Below are 18,975 nucleotides of genomic sequence, written 5' to 3' on the forward strand. Positions count from 1 at the left end.
ATTCTCTCAAGGCAGTTCTTAAATATTGTCTGTCCTCAGGTTGCTGAGTCAAACCATGAAGGACCATTTGGTAAGAGTGGCTAATGAAGCAGAATTTATCTTGAGTAGACAGAGAGCAGAGGATATTAACCGCCATGCTGAATTTGAGGTAAGAAATGAAATCTTTTTTAAAAAAAACAAACCACCAAAACATAACAAACCCACTGTGTTTGAGGATTCCAATGTGTCATACAGGCTTTTCAGGCACAGGAGGTTCCATCCTGAAAAGTGCTTTGCAGTCATAGGGTGTTTTGATAGTTTGCCACTAACTTTGATGGAAAAACAGGCTGTGCAGAGCAGCTCAGAACTTGTCAGAATCTGCAGACCATAGTTTGTGGGGGAACGAATTTTATCATACCAATGCTGCTCTTTTCCATGAAGCAAATATCACTGTATGTGTTAAAGCTGCTTAGTGTCATAGTCAAGACATAACTCTGAAAAAAACACCTTACTGAACATAAATGATAACAGCCTGTTAAGTGCAAAATGAGAAATTACTTTTTTTCTTTTGTATTATTTGCTATTTCACTTAATCCATCTCTAAAACCATTTTCCTTATGTTTTACATGTCTCTGTGTGGTTTTGTTATATTTTTGTGTTTTCATCCCACTTAAGGGATTCTAAAGTGAAATAATGATCTTTGTTTTTATGGACTTGTAATAAAAATACAAGCCTTTTTTCCTGAATCACTTTATTCATACCTCCAATTTTGCATCTCAGTTACATCATGTGTCTCCTTTCTCTGTGCTTTAATTATTGTGTTTAAATGAAAACAAAGCTACATCTCACTAAATTCACTAATTTTCTGCTTAAACAGTACTTAGTCTTTCTCCTGACATGTGATACCACTTGTGGTTTTGTTTTTAAAATGAAGCATTAAGAGATTGAAGGCACATTTGTGCTTAACCTATTTCTAAACTGTTTTTCTCTTAAATCTTTACTTGAAAAAATACTCCCCAAAGATGAAAGCATATTTGTCTTAGACAGTGCTTATGTTCTAAAGGTCATCTGTGTTGGCCCCAGGATTCAAGCTGTGCGTTGTTTAATAACATATCTGCACTTCATCTAGAGCTAGTTACCCCCTCCTGCAAACAGAGATGTTGTAAGATATCTACAGTACCATTTTGCAATGGTGAAATAGCAGGCATGTTTCATTTATTACATCAAGGATTTGGCAACAGTCCTGTGGAGATGAAAAGTGCATCTTTTTACTTCGTTGCCTGATAATCATTGGAGTGGGACGTGCTTGACATCTTTTGCTCGGGATTTATGCAGTAGCTCCATGCATGACATGGCATTATTGATTAGATGAACAGCCCACTTTTTTTCTTCAGTTGCAAACTATTTGCAAAGGTGTGTGTGTATGTGGGAAACCTGCGTGAAGTAAAGGGTTCTGTCATGTAAATACAGGCTATCAATGAATACAGTTGTTCAGTGATACCTTCACTGTTAGCCTTATTTCAGTCTCAAGACACCTTTTATGATGTCTGGAAGAAATTTACATTGAGCATTAACTTTTTTAATATAGCTCTGAGTTTTGCTGTGACAACTCTCTAGGACAAGAGTTGGCTGATACTTTAAGTTAATGCTGGTTTTGAATTTGTGCTATTTCAGAATGATGGCTCAAGGGGTTTAACTCATCAGGTTGAACTTAAACAGAAACTAGTGTACTAAAATAGCAGTACTCTGTTTATCAAGTTTAGTTTTGTTACTGTGTTGGAAAAACTTAGATCTAGCATCACTTCTGCAGGTGTGCAAATTGAGGATATACAACTAGGATTCTATCAAATGCTTCAATAACAAACCTGGTGTCTCATGAACTTACTGTTACTGATGTCCGTGGCATTATGTTTCTTTTGTGGAAGGGGGAACTGTTAGTCACATCTGTTCAAATCTGCAGATATCACATCAACAATCAGAAATTCCTGTGTACCATGTTTCATCCATCCATGGTATGGTCTGTTTTCCACATGTCCTGTCAAGTGTGCTTGACTTGTTTTAGCACAGTGATACCTTCTAGCCATGGTGTTCCTCATAGCCTTTTCAAGTGGTGCTCCAGGCTATAGAAAACTTGCAGTTCTTCTATTGTGCCCAGAAATGGATCTGTCACTTGACTAGACTGGCGCCATTCCATCACTTAATGGGAATGGATCTGTGCTGTGTTGGGCTACTGACATGCTGTGTATTGCAATTGGTAGGTACGTTCCCATTGTATGAATGGGTGTCGATGTCGATGCCTGTGTTTTGGTCCTAACACTCATGTCACGACACACTTACAAGCACATGACAGGAAGGACTCGCAAATAAGAGAAAAAGTGCTTCCAAAGCAATTGATATACAGCCTTTGATCTGGTTCATTTCTCCAACCTGAGGACCCGTAAGGAAGCAGCATAGCAGATGATGACCCCTAAGCTAAAGATTGTTTTGGCTAGCCTGACTGGTGCGGTTTGGTCATCTGCATGTACCCGTTTCCTTGATTTGCTGCTTCATCCTCCATCTGTTCTTGAGAAATGAGTTGGAATGAAGATGGTATTCTTCCAGTCATGAGAAATACTCTGCTTGGTCAGTCCATTGAATGCATTATCCCATCTGCCATGGCATATGTCCAGAAAAGAGCAATTGTACAAGGAAGCAGATAGGCTATACTTCTATAAATTCTGTCTTATATAGACATCTGCAACTCTGAGACCTCCCTGATCAGAGACCATGTCTTTAATAAATAAGTTGTGATTTTTCTGCTGTGAATTTTTCCAATTCCTTTTAAAATTTTATGTAAATATTTTGCACCAACAATGTCCTAGGACGAGGAATTTCCCTGCTGTGATAGTTGAAGAAGGTGAGCATATCCTGTGTATAACAAAAAAATTAAACAATTTCTTGGAGAACAGTGTGATCCTACAATATTTAGCCCTGAAGAATGGTATATGCAAATGTGGTTTTGATTACATTTAAAAGCATTTTGTGATTGTGGTAATTACTAGTTGCAAAGCTGCAAGGTTTTTTTAAAAAATGGTTGGGACGAACGTGCATGGTTCAGATCACAAGCAAGCTTTGCCACCTGAGCTGTGGGGAGAACGGAGATGAGGCTGGTTGAGTGAGGGATAAAGATCCAGAGACAGATGAGAGATGTGGCAAGAACTGTTACCCCTTTTTCACTTTTATTCTGACTTGCATTTCTGGTGTTTCAGATCACATATGAAATATTCCAAGATAACATTGATTCAGCAAAAATCCAACCCCCAAATTTCTTTTTAAATATCTGTATTATGTTTACTGCTACCTGGTTTTAATTCTCCCATTTCTAAAAGTCATGACAAAGTTGAGCCTTGTAAGATGTGTGTCAGATTTTGGACAGATTTGCACCATGATGATAGAGCAATCTAGTCATAAAATTTTCTGTAGAACGCCCTTTTTACTTTTTTTTTTTTTTTTTTTTTTGAAGGGCAAGGGAAGTTTTAAAATAAAAGGCAAAGTATCTTGTTATTGTTTGAAACAAGTCTGGTGTTTGGGACACAGAGGCAGGAGAAAACAATGGGAAATTTAGACAAGCTTCATAATGAAGTTCTGTAGTTATATATTATTGTACAGTATTTGGTTATAAATGAGGTAAGGATGGTCATTTTAAGAGGAAGGAAGAACTTGGAAAATAGGTAATACTAGGAAAGACACTGCTGTGCTGAACAGCTGCACTTTAGAAATGTGATGCAGGAAAGTATTTGTCATGTGACATTTTAAAAGTTGCACAGGATCCAGAGGGGAAGGTACCACTCCTATTTGGTTCTTAATTCATTGCAAGTACAGGACAGTTGCTTTCCTTCCAGAAGTGGATTGAGAAGTGTCCACCTATCAATTCTTTCACAGCCAGACAGAGAAGCAGCAGCAAATGTGGCACATGTTCACTTCGCCGCGTAAGGTCTGATTGGGCCTTTCTTTGCTATGTCTCCATGTGGTGGGACCCTGCGTTGGTCAGAACATTGGGAGGAAAGTGTCTATACCCTTTCCATAAAGTAGGACGAAAAGCACAGTAAGAGTCTCTAAAGCAAGGGTGGGGTTTTTTGCATATTGTTTCAGTTTGTGCTGTAACTTTAGATATGCAGGAAAGTCTGAGTGCCTGGGTGAGATAGGTTTAAATTAAAAGGATCTGAAAAGAAATCTTTTCTCTCCTCCATATGTCTTCTCAAGGCAATTCTCTCTCTTTCAGAAACTTCAAATAAAGTGTCTTGAACAGCAGCAAAATCTTCACATCCACTTCTTCTGTGCCTGGTAGCAAAAAGTGCATCGTCATCTTGTCTTGGCTATTTTTCTGTTTCTTCCTTTTTGTCAGGAGTCTGTTTCCATTTGCATTGCAGACCCCTCCTTTGCCTCTGCAGTCCTGTACTCCAGAAGCTTCTTCAAACTGGAGGTGCTCAGCTTCCCTCATGGAAGATGCTATCTCCCACCCTTTCTAGAGGGCTCTACCTTACAACTCAGCAGCCTGGACAAAGACAGAAAAGTCTTCTTCTTTGGTGCCTGGCCACTCCTTTTTTTTTAAAAGGAGACATTATAAGTAACATAAATTATGAGCAAACCAGTTATGCTCTCTTTCTTCTAAGCTGGTATTGTAAAAAAGACAGGAAAAAATTGCTTTGAAGGTGAAAGATTGGTTGTGAGAGGTTTTTCTATGGCTGAATACAAAGGTCAACCTTTTTATTTCTTATTTGTTTCCGATCCTTTCTTCACCTGTGTTTTCACTGCTACCTCTGTAAGTAGTTACATCTATGAATGTAGACATACGGGGAGGTCACAGGGAGACCCAAGACATACTTATCCATTTTACAATGTGATTAAGCCTCAAAGAAGCTTGATGAAGCAATATTCCACTCATTTCTCTAGTGAGGTGGCAGTGAAGCACACATTTTTACAGTGAATGTGGAAATGTGAGCCAGTGTCCCTGGGATTTATGTGCACAGATCTCTTGGGCATTTTTCAAAATCTCACCCTGAGTGTTTGGTAGAGCTGAAAATCCTGAAGAACAACCTCATTATGCTTGAATTCCAACAGCTAGTTTCATGCTACCACCTAGACTGCTTTCTAGAAATGACCTTGAAAAATGTGGTGGACTCGCACTGTGTCTTAGATTATGTGTGCAGACTGCTGCGGAGTTGGGCCTATGAGAATAATTGGATTTGGTGTGAGGAGGGGGAGGGAATTTTGTACTCTAATTGACTTTATTTTATAATTTATGACAGGAGTGCCCATTGCCTTGGATATGCCTCCTGTCTTATATAAATCTCTTCATGTATTTGTGTGTGAATATACATATTTATAGAATTCTAAATATGTAAACCTGCAAGTCTTTTACGCCTGGACTGTTCAAGCATCACAGTGTTTCATCTTTCTAGTGAAGCTTTAGTTTGCTATCAGATGGCACTACTGGATTTTGACCAAAATCTGTGATACCATATCTCAATGCTTGTGTAAAGTATTTTTGATGAATATTCTTCCAGCAGCATGGGGGTTTTTTTGCCTGGAAGATTCACATGAAGGAATAGGAAAATGGGCGAAAAGTTTCTATACAGAACCATTCATAATGTTGCACATCATGAGTGTGTATGGAGGAGCAAAGGACAGTGCAACACAGTAATTTTCAGAAAACTTTCTAGAATGGATGGACAAGGATTCTTCGTTTTAAGTCTGTGAGGAAAACAGACACCGGTAATTCTTTCAGTAAAATGCAACTGCTGCTGTAATTTACAAACTAAACTGCGTCATCAAAGTATCTTTTTTAAAAGATTGTGTGGTGTCATTCCCTTGAGTTTTGGGTCTTATTTTTTCAAATTCTCATCATCCATAGAAATATAAAGTGCTGGCATTCTTGTTATTGGCTGTTTCTGTTGATTAACTGAGATTTTCACATTACTTTCCCTTTGCATTTGTTATAAATCATGCTAGGCAGCTAACTTCTCTGCATGATTTCTCTTCAATAATTAAATCTAGCATTTCCAGCTGCTGTAAAATTTGTTGCCCTTTTCTGTTCAGTTATGTTTTTTCATGCGGAAGACTTGGACTTCCTCACAGTTTTAATTCTTATTCAGTATCAATTTATAGGCTGTGTGTAATAAACTGAATGTTTTACTTCATGGCTCATGCTGAGAACCGAATCTTAATGTTAATACAAGTATTGCCTTGACAGAGATAAGATGCAAGGCTAGGCAAGCGTTCTGATAGCGACTTGAATGTAGCTATTTGCTTTTTGTTTCCTTGGCAGAAAACAAAATTCAGTGGTTCTGTTGATTGATAATCTTGTATATTCTGCACCTTTTCCCCTTTGGTGTACTAAGCATTAAATGTTAGATGTTATTTGCATCAGAGGAAGTAACTAAAAAGTACTGCAAATCAATTGTGGCAGAATACCCATAAATCAAAGAGAATGTTTGAGAGCCCTTGAAAGAATTATGAAAGGTATTTGGTGTCTTTGTAGTTTCTATAGATGATTGTTACTCCTATATGTAACAAACATTTACTGCGGGAAAGAAAGTTTTAATCCTTGACTGGGTCCCTATTCTCCATATAATTTTCTAGTGTTTTTAATAAAAGCTGCTTTGTTATAGAACTCGTGCATCAAATAATCTTTCTGTGGCTCTTACAACACCCTTTTATATGAAGTGTTATTCAACACACTTAATGGCAATGACCTTATTTATTAGAACAAAAGATTTTGGTATGCTTTCAATGGGTATTCTGTCTAGTAGTGTGGGTTATCAGCAATGAATCTTTACAGAAAATATGAAGATAATTGATAGCACAAGTTGTAGGTGTCCTGTAGTAATGTAACCAAAAGTTATAGTCCATAAGATTGCAAAAAGGTAATGTGGCAACACAAGGGAACTTAGATGTACCCTCATAGAAAAATAAGGCTTTACACATTTCATTATGAATGGGCATAACTCTCTCTCAAATTTAGATTTTTTAAAAATAAATCCTGTCCTTGGCATTGGGTAGGTTAGGCATTATAGCCCCATCTGTCGGTAGAAGGAAGAAAAATTTTGACTTTAATTTCTAAACACTTTTTTTGGGTTTTATAAACTCTTCAACAGAGTGCTGGGCATGGAAGAATATTTTTTTTTTTCCATTGGAGGATTAACTGGTTTTGTTCTGATGTAATATGTTGACAAGTCCCAAACTGGGAAATTAAATTTCTCATATTCCTGAGGTGGCAATTTTTAGGATTCATTGTCTCATGTGAGTCAAAGGATACTGAAATGAGAAGTTCATTTTCTGTTTGAACATTATAACATTTTCCCTGTGCTCTGGGAAGTGTTGGGATAAAGTATTGCCTGATTATGAAAGGAGAAATGAAAAATTGTGGTTTCTCTTTCACTATGCTTTAATAACCAATGGGAGCAGAAGGAATAAAAACTTGCACTGGAATGATGAGACATCTTTTTTTGTTATATCTCAATTTTAAATCAAAATGTATTACAGAAATATGTCTAAGAGCTATCAAAGATATAATAATATTGTTTCTGAAGCAGCTTGAAAGAAAATCCATCTTAGAACTACTCTTTCCTAAAACTTTTCTAATGCAACAAGAAGTGATGTTCATTACCATTTTTGGATAATGATTTTGGCAAATTATGAGACAAACTATGTGATGAATTAAATCTAATAAGTATCAGCATATTATTGGTCTTTTCAAGTCATATTGAATATGAAAATGAAATAGATTCATAATCGTAGCTATTTCATATGAAAAAAAAATCTGTTCTTGTTTTTCTGATACTAATGAAGTTTATCGCTTTGTAATTAATGCTTAGTGTTTAGCAGTATCTTGTCAAGACTCTTCCACATTTTATAATCTATGCAATGTTTCATTTACATACTAAGTGTAATTTGAAAAAAAATCCAGGAATATTGTGAAGATATGAGTCTTTTCTGCACAGTGTTTTACAGTATGAGCTGTATGAGATTTTAACTTTTTACAGCCTTTTTTCTCTCCTTTTACATATTTAACACATTATTTATTTTTCACTTTCTGTGTATGATAAACTTTCCTTTGTTTTAAAAACTTTTTACCCCTTCTTGTAAGTACTGCTACAGCTGATTATTTTCACTAGACATTATCAATGAGCTTAATTAATCTACTCCCCATGGCTCTGGAAGTCTTAGCAGAACATGCTCTGGAATTCATGTTATTTTAGCATTTGTCAACCCTGGAAACCTAAAAAATCCTCTGTCAGAAGGAGCCAAAGACTCAATTCCTGTAAACCACTTATGTTTTATAATTTTGCCCTGCTACTTTAATGGCTGAATTGAAACAGCATAGGCATGAAGAAAATGGGGTAATTAGAAGAAGGGAGAGGAGCATTGTATGCTTCTGCTGTGATCTATGTTCTGCTAGACTGGGAACAGACATTCCTTTTTGAACTTATCTTTTGATGTGGCAGTGCATCTTAAGTTTTTTCTGTGTGTGTGTGTGAAATCCATAATTGTATGGCTGACAGGGTGAGATGGTTTGTTTGTTTGTTTGTTTGTTTGTTTGTTTTTTAATTATTTAGTTCACTAGCTAGCTAAGTACCACACAAAATCCAGAATAACAATTAGTGCATGCTTACAATATCCATCCACATAAATAAGGTAATGTCGAAACAGCGCTTTATTAAGATTGGTTTCTCTTTGTTCTTTTTTCTTTTTAATTACAAATTCTAAGTTTCAAACTTGTTACTTAACTGCTTTGAACGAATAACTCTTAAAGTAAATTTATACACAGTAAGAAGTGAGTAAAATATAATAATCTATACTGTGGAATATTTCTTCCACAGCAATGACTTAATGAGTTACTTCTAAGTGGTCACGTGTTAGCAAAACAAGTACAGAAATATGAATGTCTGGTTTTACATTAATATGTGCAGGATTTATATAGGTGAGTTCCACTTACTGCAGATAATTCTTTGTGAATACTAACTTGTGATGGGAATTGTTCAAATACTCAGGTGAACATCTCTTAGTTACTAGGATATTATAGAGCCACAGGTTCTGCCAGTTTTCTGGAATATGAAACAATTTGGCAGTGAACTTGAATAACTTGAACTTTGTTTAGAGCATTCAAAATCCCAAATCATTTAGGATACTAACACAATCCACTTGGAAATTCCATGCCTTTTTTTATTAATTTACATTAATAATGTTGTTCTTTTGCTTCACAGATGTATAGTTTGTTGAGACTCAAGAGCATCTGTACTGGGTTAGACCAGGTCCATCAAACTCAGTATTCTGTCTCTAACAGACTTGAGTAGTACATGTGTAGGGACAAGCATAAGAACAGTGCAATTATACAGGGGTGCTTCCTTGATTCTACCCAGTTGTCAGGGATCACAATTTGGAAAAAGATTTGCAGTTCTCTATATGAATTTCACCTATTGTTTTATCCCCCAGTCACTGTATTAGCATTATTCATGTTTGATTGTTGTTTTTATTACCTTGAATTACTTAAAGCTATCAGCAAAATTTGACACCTCTTCCACTCTCCAGTCATTTCTAAATATGTGCAATAACACAGTGAGATTCAATTGGTGATTTCCCTCCACTCTGAAGACTAGCTAATCTTTTTTTAAACCTGTTTCCTTTGTTTTGATCAGCTTTTATCAACATAAGGATGTTCCCATATGCCCTACTGCATCCTGCCTTTCTTTAATATCTTTTTGGCATTCAAACAGTGGTCTTTATGAACTGGATCTTTCTTGTCTGTCTCCAGTGGCTTGTTGAAAGATATCTAATGAAGCATGACTTCCCTTTACAAAAGCAATGATGACTCTTACCAGTGTGTTTATTCCACTGTTTGCTTTTTGCTTTAAACACAGCTACCAATTTGCCTTTTATAAATTTCAGACTTATTGCCATGTAGTTCCCTGCTGTCCTCCAGAGTCCATTTGGCATATTTCATTCTTCTGGCACTGAGGCAGTTTGAACAAGAACACTGTAGCTAATGGCTCAGCTGCATTCATCCCAGAGTTCTTCTAGATCACCTGAGTGAATACTGTTTGGTCCTAGCAGTTGGTCACTTGTCAGTTTTCTTTTATAACTTCTCTGCTAGCACTTCTCTGTGGTGGTCTTGTGTGCCAAGAGCTCTTTTATTCTTTGATCTTCTATTAGCTCTACAGAGATACCTTAACGGGCTTACTGCTTCTGATTTGTTTGAAAAATAATTTATTACTGCCTTTTATGCCTTTATGCAAGTGTTCCTCAAACTCTTTTGGTCTGTTTCATTCTGTTTTTAAAACTAATATGCCACAGTTGACATATTTTTCTGTTTTCCTTCTTTGAACAGACTTCTTGAAGAATGCCATTTTCTTACAGCCTTCTTTCTCTGCAGCTTAACCATTCCAGCTTTTTTTTGGTCTTTTAAAAAGCCTTTTGATGGATGGTACATGTTTCCTTTGAACCCCTAATATTGTATCTTCTTATATGGTTTTTGTGTTGTCTATGAAAACATTTTCCATGTTTTGCTGCATCTTTTTATGCTCGTAATATGAAAAGTAAGCTAGCTAGCTGAGAAATTTCTTGCTTCAAATTAGATATTCCTATCAGAAATGTTGTTGTTCTCACCTATTCATGAAAAATAAATCAGTAGTGTTTACCTTGTTTATTATTTATGTACAGACTTTTATGGTAGCTCATGCCAGGCAGTGATTCTAAAAGAGTCTTGACTGAAGTAATACAGTATACATAGAGTGTAAATTTCTAGCATTAACAAAGCAAATACCCTGTTGTGCTTGATTGGACATTTTCTTCTAAAATTCCTGTCCAAATGTAACTTGCATTACTTATGTACCTTTTTTACAACAGTGTTAGGAGTTGTTCAGCTTTGAAGAAAACACACTGGTGACAGTACACCAGTGCACACACATCTCTGTGTGCTTTATTGTAAGTTGGTTTGATCTAAATGAGAAAGACATTATATTAAAATAATTCTGATTGGTGCTGACAAGGTCAGAAAAGATCTTTAGGACCTGAATACCTGAAGGTGTTTTTTCTCACTATTCCAACTGGTAGGTTGGACTTAAATATTCTGCTTAGTTCTAAACTTCTAATTTATTTTTACTTGTATTCAGCATATATTTCTTTGTTACTATGTTATTATTATCTTTTGGCTTCACTGGTCTTTTTTCTTTAGTTTTTCTTAATTTTACTTTTTTTATCTATTATTTATTACATCTTCTCACCTCATTTCAGTAGGCTAAATGAGTTTTATTCTTCTAAGTTTTTTTTCTTCTAGGGTGGTGTCTGCATACTCTACATCATCCTAGTAGTTCTACTCTGTGTCTGTTCTTGGAAGATTGATTCCTACTGCAACATGGATGAGCAAGACTAATCACATTGATAAGTCCATTATCAAGCCTATTATCCTATCTGTGGATACTTAAGGAAGAGTTTATTAAAAGGGCAAACATGGTAACACTTTCCCAGAATACACTCCCACTCTTGGGCAATTTGAAGTGACTTCTGATTGTTGCTTGCCAGAAATGAAGGCCATGTGCTTAGTACCCCTTCAGGGATTATTCCCCTATTTGCCCAGTGAAACTTTGAATCTACATAGACTTTTGCTAAGAGTTACACTGAGTTAACTGCAAATTGTACTGGCATCTTAGTTTCATTCTTGCGTTGTAAAATGCCTTTTCCCTGGTAGTGAGTCAGGTTGGAGGGGAGACACGGATCACAACCAGTATTTCTTAGAACACCTTCTGTTCATTATACTGCTGTAATTAATAGAATAAAGCTGTTACTGTTAATAGCTGATAACTACACACAACACCATCACTTATACACTTACAGTTGGAGCTTACAGTTGGGAGGTTGACTTCAACAAGTGTAATGAAGGGTTTATTCCAACAGCCTCAGAAAGTCCTGCAGAAGGTCCTTTGCTGCATGGAGGTATATATACAATCCTGTATTCGTTGTTTGTGTAGAGTAGCCATCACTCTCTGGGATGTTGTCTGTCATACAAGCTGCTGCTGGTACTAGTGTGTGCTAATGGTGGTGTACAGATTCAGCAGACCTGTGGTGTTCTGAACTGATCATATTTTGTAGGTTCAAAAAAGACTGCCAGTCCCTAGAGTTTACCAACTCTTGGGAAACTTTTACACACAAACTTCTCAGCATGCACTCTCCATCTCTTTGGCCTGCTTTTTCCTGGTGACACTCGCCATCTAATGTTGTAAGAATCTGTAGAACCCATTCATGTAAACTCACCTAGAAAGGGTCCTTTATACCACATGATTTTACAGAATTCTCCTATGCCTCCTGAGTTGTCTTTTTTTTTTTTTCCCCCACCTTGAAAAATCCTACTGTTACATAGTTAGTTCTTCTGTGGCAGTGATTCCAATTCTGAATCCTTCCGAAATACTTCTCAATTCTGTCATATTTCCTGATGGAAGACCCAAAACTGCATCCAGCATTCCAGGTGTGGACACACCAGGAATTCATAAATACACAATGTTTTCTGTGTTGTTCTCTTCCCAGTGGTTCCTAATTCTTTACTCGATTCCTGTGTGTTTGTTGATTATCCTGTACCAAGCTGATGGTTTCATAGAACTATCTGTCGTTGATAATACCATCTCATTAAGGCAAAAAGGAGTGAAGATAAAGGTGAGCTCAGAGTCTGTCATTTTATATCTAAAATTAGATTCTTTCCAACATTTCTTTTGTCTACACTGAAGTTCCTGTGCTGTTTTATTACCATGATGATTTAGTCTTCCAAGCTCCCCCTCCAGTTCCTCACAGCTCCTTCATGATTATAAAACTCTGAATAGCTTAGTATCAGCAACGAACCTTGTCACTTCATTATTCATTAATTCTTCAGACTTTTTTTTTTACATATATGTTGAACAGCCTGGAATGATCATAAACTGATGGGAATCATATGGTTAATGTTAGTTTGACCAGAACCTTATCTAGTATTTTCTCTCCTCTCCCTCCAGAAGTAGCTTTTCTGATTCTTGTCATTTACCCTTCCTTTGGCTGCTTTATGTTTTGTTTTTCTTTTGTGATGTTGGTCTAGATGAGTCATTATACATTCCTAAAATGTGACTTTTAAAATCAAAGTAGTTTGCTTACATGAGTGGAGAATTTGTGCTTACTGATGTTTTAAGAGCTTTGATGAAATAAAAAGTTAGAGTATACTCCTGTTGTTATTATTTGTAGAGTTAACATTTCCATTGAAGGTGAAAATATAAATGTCAAAACCATTCTGAAAAAAATTTCAGTTACAGCATGAGATGATAGTTTTAGTTTTTGTATACCTACAGGAACCTGAAAATGCTGTAGCACACTTTTTTGTTTCTGCTAAAACAGAATGGTGAATCAAACAGTTTATAATAGCGTTAACTTCCAGATAAAATATTTTCAACCAGTCTTTATAATTCCAGAATTAGTGGAAACATTTATGTCTTTAGATTCTTCCATCAAGGCACAGGGAAGTGAATTATTGAAAAGATAAAAATAAATTTGTTTGCTTTCTGTCAGAGTTCATATCCACAGCCAACCTTGATAGAAGACCAGAATGATTTAGACAAGTTTGCTTTGGAGATTCATAACATATGCTTGCTGGACAGAATTGAGTTATCTCTGCTCTGGAGAGTAAGTTATTGTAGCAGGAGCTGACAGAGATGAAGATAACTGAGGGAAATTCAATTACCTTTTAGTGTTTTCCTTCTAATAGGATTCTTAATGTGAAAAAGATCCTTAGATGATGTGCCTGTGTTGCTTTGTGAGATCTGCTTTGATACCTGCATCCAGAATAAAGTGAACTCTTCTTTTCAGGCCTTCATTAAGGATGAAATATGCATCTGATTGCTAAACGGGTGTTAACTTTTGATCCAAAATATTGTCATTTATAGCCCAGATGCATTTGACAATCTTTTGGTAGTAGTCTTGAATATTCTTTCAAATACAATTTCATTTTCAAAAATATGGTTTTTATATGAGAAGCTTGTTTATAACAGGAATTGAAGAAAGCAGTCACAAAACTGCAGAATATTTCCCTGCATTCTAGTTCTATTTCTGCATGTTTGTTTTCTCATTTGACTTTTCCTGGCAAAAGCACCTGAGTTGCAAATACTGCTTGTGACTGACCTGAGTTGAGGCTGTTGCGTTAAAGCCCATCCCACTTGACTATAGCTGGATTTCATGTGAAACCTCTGCAGTTCTGAAGTTACCAGGGTAGACTGGTGAATACAGGTATTAGGATGTTATTATTTGTGTTACTCGTAAAAATTTCAATTTTTTTTATAATACCTGATGGTTGAAATGAAAATTTAAAGTGACTCTATGAAGCCAGCTGGTTCTGCAGCTGTACAAAAACTGCATACAAGTTTGTGTACCTGCAATATGCTTTCTTTTACTGGCCCATTCAACTACTCTCTGTAGCTGAATGTGGTTATGTGTATATCCTCCAAAAGATTTTATTTTAAAAACTCTGACACTTACCAGCTTTGGAAAGTGAAGTCTACTTTTTATCTGGAGGCTTTATCCAAGCACTTGCACACCGATATTTCTATAAAAGAAAGGGAGAACAAGTATCTTCATGTTAGATTTTTTTTGCAACCCCAAAACAGGTTTGGATGTGCCTAAAAGAAGTAGCATACCTGAACCTATAGAAGTCTGTATTGAAAGACTAGTCCGTAGTTTGAGTAGTTACTTGTCTTGACCTATGGCTTCTTGATTATGTAAGCTATAGATACACTGGTCATTCTCTTGTTTGCACTCAAATCGTAGTATGCATAGTCTCATCTTGTAGTTAATGCAGTCTCCTCATTTAGGCATGACAAAGTTTGATTCATGCAGGTTTATTGTTTGATGTTCATGAAGGTGGCTTATGAAAATCAACTTTGGGGCAATGTGGGAAGTAAAACATACACATTAAGATACTGAGATGTTTAGAAAAGTTCATCAGTAGAGCCTGAAGACATTTACAGTTAAGGTTTTCAATGTTACCTGTATTTGTAGTCACATAGAATATTTTTCTCTTTCATTTATTGGAATATTATTGAGGAGGAAGTTGTGCAAAATATTGCATCTACTGTAATGTTTTATCCTAAATTGGTATTTCTCATTCCAATGAAAGCTTCAGCCTTTCATTGAGAATGCTCTGTTCTGAATACAAAATATGGTGACTGTGCTGAAATAAATACCTCCATGAGTGATGGGTGAAAAGAGACAGTAATTGTTTAAATAAGGATTTTACAATTAAATTGCTAAAATGATCTTTATTTTGTAGTAGGTGGGGCTTGAAGTCTGTCTGGGATCCAGGAAGGAAAATGATGGAAAACTGTAAAGCCACACCCAGCCAAGGGTAACATTCCTAATCTTTTATAAAGGTAGCCTTTTATTTATGAGTAGACCTATACAGCTGTCCAGGAAAGGGAAAAAGACTGCACTAATCAGAATTCTTAACGGGAACTGAAAGGTCCTTTCACACTGCTACTTCTGTCTCAGTGCTTTGCAGTCCAGCTTTTCATCTTAACTTTCCTATATTAGCTTTTACATGGAATCACTATAATAGATTTTTTGAATCTTTTTCTTCCTGCTCCATCTGATTCCTTTATAGAAATGTTTGCAGGATGAGTCCACCTACTGATTTTTCTCTTTGACCTAAATAGGAGAAAATTGAGCCAATCCCTTTGAGATGGTCTTAGATCATGAAAAGAAAGATCTGTGAGGCAGTTAAGTTGCTCTTCAGATGATCAGTGTGTCAGGGAAGGTGCCAAGTGACTTAGAGACCTCTGGATTTCACTGTAAATCTGAAGTCCTACTGGAAGTGGCAGAGTTAATCCTTAAAAAGTCTTACCATTCAGAAAACTAAATTGTCCTCATTGTTCTGCTTCACAAAAGGAAGATGATATACTTCCTGATACTTTCCTCGCCACTCCTCTTCTCCCATGTTTTTCCTGCTCACATTTCTAGGTCCCTGTTATTAATTCACTTTTTAGAAAATGCATCTTCAAAGATTTCTGGCCATCTTAAAAGATTTAGATAGCTCTTGGAAGTAGGGCTTGGAAGGCGATGATAGTGACTATAATAATGAGCAGCGGAAGTGCCTTGGTCATCATTACACTTTTTTCCTTCGTGCCCTAGTGCCAAGATACTGGGCTTTTTTGTCAAAAACTTGTTGAAACAAATTCTGGGTCTTAGTAGTAATGCCAAGGTTATGGCATAATGGATTTTGAGATGTTTGTGCTCCTTCCGTCCTTCTCCCTGCCTGTCCTTGTGGAAACTTGAGATTTAAATCTCATCAAACTATCCTGAATTGTGTGTTGCCCTTAGGTCAATTTGAGATTCCATCTTTCATGACTGATGCCAATTCTTGCCTCAGAAATATTTAAGGAAGGTGACAGAAAAAGCAAGCAAAATGCTCAGTTATTGGATGGGTTACTATATTAATAGAGAATATATGGCAATTGTGAAACAATTTTTGTCATAACTTGGTACCAGAGACTTACAATAATACACTCTCAGGGTGCCACGAGGGCTGGCAGTGCCCCGCAGGGGCGTAAGGTGGGCACCCACTGCAGTACCACAGCCTCCTGGGCAGAACCTCACCCAGCATCTCCAACCTGCCACCTGCCATGAGAAGAGCAGGGCAACCCTGGAGGAGGGTGGCCAGGGCCAGCACAGACCCCCCACTGTAGGGCAGGGCCATGGGGCCAGGGCCAGCCTGAGGCTGGGAAGCCCACCTGCCCCATGGCTGGGGGCCTGGAAAGGATCAGGGAGCCCACAGCAAGGTGGTGGGCATCACTAGGATGGGGGGTTGGCCCTGGCCTCTGGCCAGCCTGTGGGGCAGCCTCTCTCTGCTACCACCAGCAGGACAGGGTGCTTCTCAGCTGCGCTGGCTCTTTTGTGGCCCTCAGCCCTGGGAGGACCTTATGCCACCTACAGGCATTTCTAAGTTATGCTACCGTTAGTTCTGAATGTGTTAAGCATTTACAGAAGAAAAAAATCAGATATGCTGACTTTTGAAATATTTTTGCTTATTTTTTCCTACACTGCCTGTTAGAAACCCCAAATATCTCATTTCTGAGCAGTTGTTGATAGCCTTGAAGCCAGCATCACCTGTCTTGGCATTGGACCAGCACCATTTTGCAAGGCAATTTCATGTGGTCAGCAGCAGAGGAGGGAGGAGTATTTCTCAGGTTATTTTTGAATGGCAGTTGTTTGAAGCTACTCAGAAATTTGGAATATTAGAAGTTGACGGGGTAGATTATTGGCTACAGTGTAACTGAAGCTGTTAAAGTGTGTGAGAAATGTTGTTACGTGGCGCTTTGGTATGTCCAATAACTGTCACTTATGGTGTTTTATATAACGTTTTATATCATTTCAGTAGTTTCTTTTTTGTGCATACTTGGTGGAAGCTGGTGATTTTGATTAGTCACTGTACTTTCTTTCAATACCTATAATGTTAACGAGTGATCTGTAATTCACATCAAATCTCATATTCTTGTTTCAAAATTCCACAGAATTTGTGTTGCTTTTTTATCCTGCATGGCTATTGTGCTCTAAACATAACAAGCTTCAAGTATGGAGTTTATTATTTTACACTGAATTAAAGTCAATTAGTGAAATCTAGTTAAGCAGGATTTGTGCAGTTGTACTGTGTAATCTGTTTTGTGCCATTACACCAATGTCCATGAGTTCAGTTGTTTGTAACAAATGCTGATAACTGTTATCGAGGGGTAGTATGAAAACACCACCATACCATTTAAAAAACCCAACGAGACAGAAAAACCTTGCATGCTGAACTGAAACAAAGCCAAAAATAAAACTTCACAAGATCATCAGAGCCTTGGAATAGGATGTTTCACAAGTTCTGGTGTTTAATATTGAAATGAGAAATAAACAGAAAACTCATGAAATGGATCTTATATGTTCTTCTTAGGTAAATGTAAATTAATATGTTTATGCAGTATTCTCTCTCTCTCTCTCCCCCCCCCCCCCTTCCCCCCCCCCCCTCATTTTAAATGTTGACAACATAAAGATGATGCCAGTAGAAGCTGCTTGGTGCCACATAGTACTTCATTTCTCTGAAGGTAGCATCTGTGGTAGTTGTAATACTGACTCTTGCATGATTGTGGTGTTTTCATTTAAAGAAAAATAAAAATTTTAAAGCAATTGTTATGGAGTATTTTTAATCCTTGTTCCGTATTGCTCAGTATAAGGATCTAGAGTTGTGTGAATGAGTGTTTCTAAAGCAGAGACTGTTGTCTTCTCACACTTTGAATAGTCAGAATATTTCAAATGCTGTCTTTTAATGGATAATACAATCACACAGTTTTAAAAGAAATTAAATAATCCTCCCCCAACAATTTTTAGAGCCAAATGTCAACCTTTCGAGGGTGGTAGAACTTTTTATGAATAAAAAATGTTAATTAAAACCCAATCCTATTCATACCTATCTCATACTGTCTGAAATTCCAAAGTTGTATTACATAAATGCATGTGAACCAATCACAAAGTAAGAAAACCTCATACACTAGTTGGAATGAAATACAAAACACAGACTACTGAAAAAAGGAGAAGTAAAAAATAAAGTTAAAATAATTTTCTTTTCATAGTTTGATGCTATAGGAATTCTGACAGGAGGCTTTAAGTTAAGGCAGAGGTTAAGCTAAAGCTGGGATTGTGACTGCTTAACGTGTTTCCAGAGTAAGTGGCTAGGAATGATTTTAACGAATAACTGCTATAAAAGACCATATTTTAAGAATCCTTCCCATTTGCTTCTGGATTATTATTTTTTTAATCTTTGCCATTTCATCATCATCTTAATCAAAATATCCTGCTTTTAAAATACTGGTCCTCCAAAGAATAAGCCTCTCAAGAATCTTAGTTTACTGTAAGGTGAAGAGCAAGTTTGGAGTGTAAGTTAGAAACTTGTGAATCAGCAGCCCTGAGCATAGACTTTGGAAT

At 36.8% G+C, this 18,975-nt stretch overlaps 1 protein-coding gene across 4 annotated transcripts in view; it reads left to right on the top strand.

The window, feature by feature from the left end:
• Window positions 1-18,975, top strand: part of LRBA (LPS responsive beige-like anchor protein) — a 431,577-nt gene that overhangs the window by 154,110 nt on the left and 258,492 nt on the right. For all 4 annotated transcript variants that reach the window (XM_030023944.2, XM_030023959.2, XM_030023952.2 and 1 more), the window contains one exon: window positions 40-148. In XM_030023944.2, the coding sequence (XP_029879804.1) occupies window positions 40-148 (109 nt within the window). The remainder of the gene's footprint in view (window positions 1-39; window positions 149-18,975) is intronic.

Source organism: Aquila chrysaetos, chromosome 1 (genome assembly GCF_900496995.4).
Source record: "Aquila chrysaetos chrysaetos chromosome 1, bAquChr1.4, whole genome shotgun sequence".
NCBI classification, from domain to species: domain Eukaryota; kingdom Metazoa; phylum Chordata; class Aves; order Accipitriformes; family Accipitridae; genus Aquila; species Aquila chrysaetos.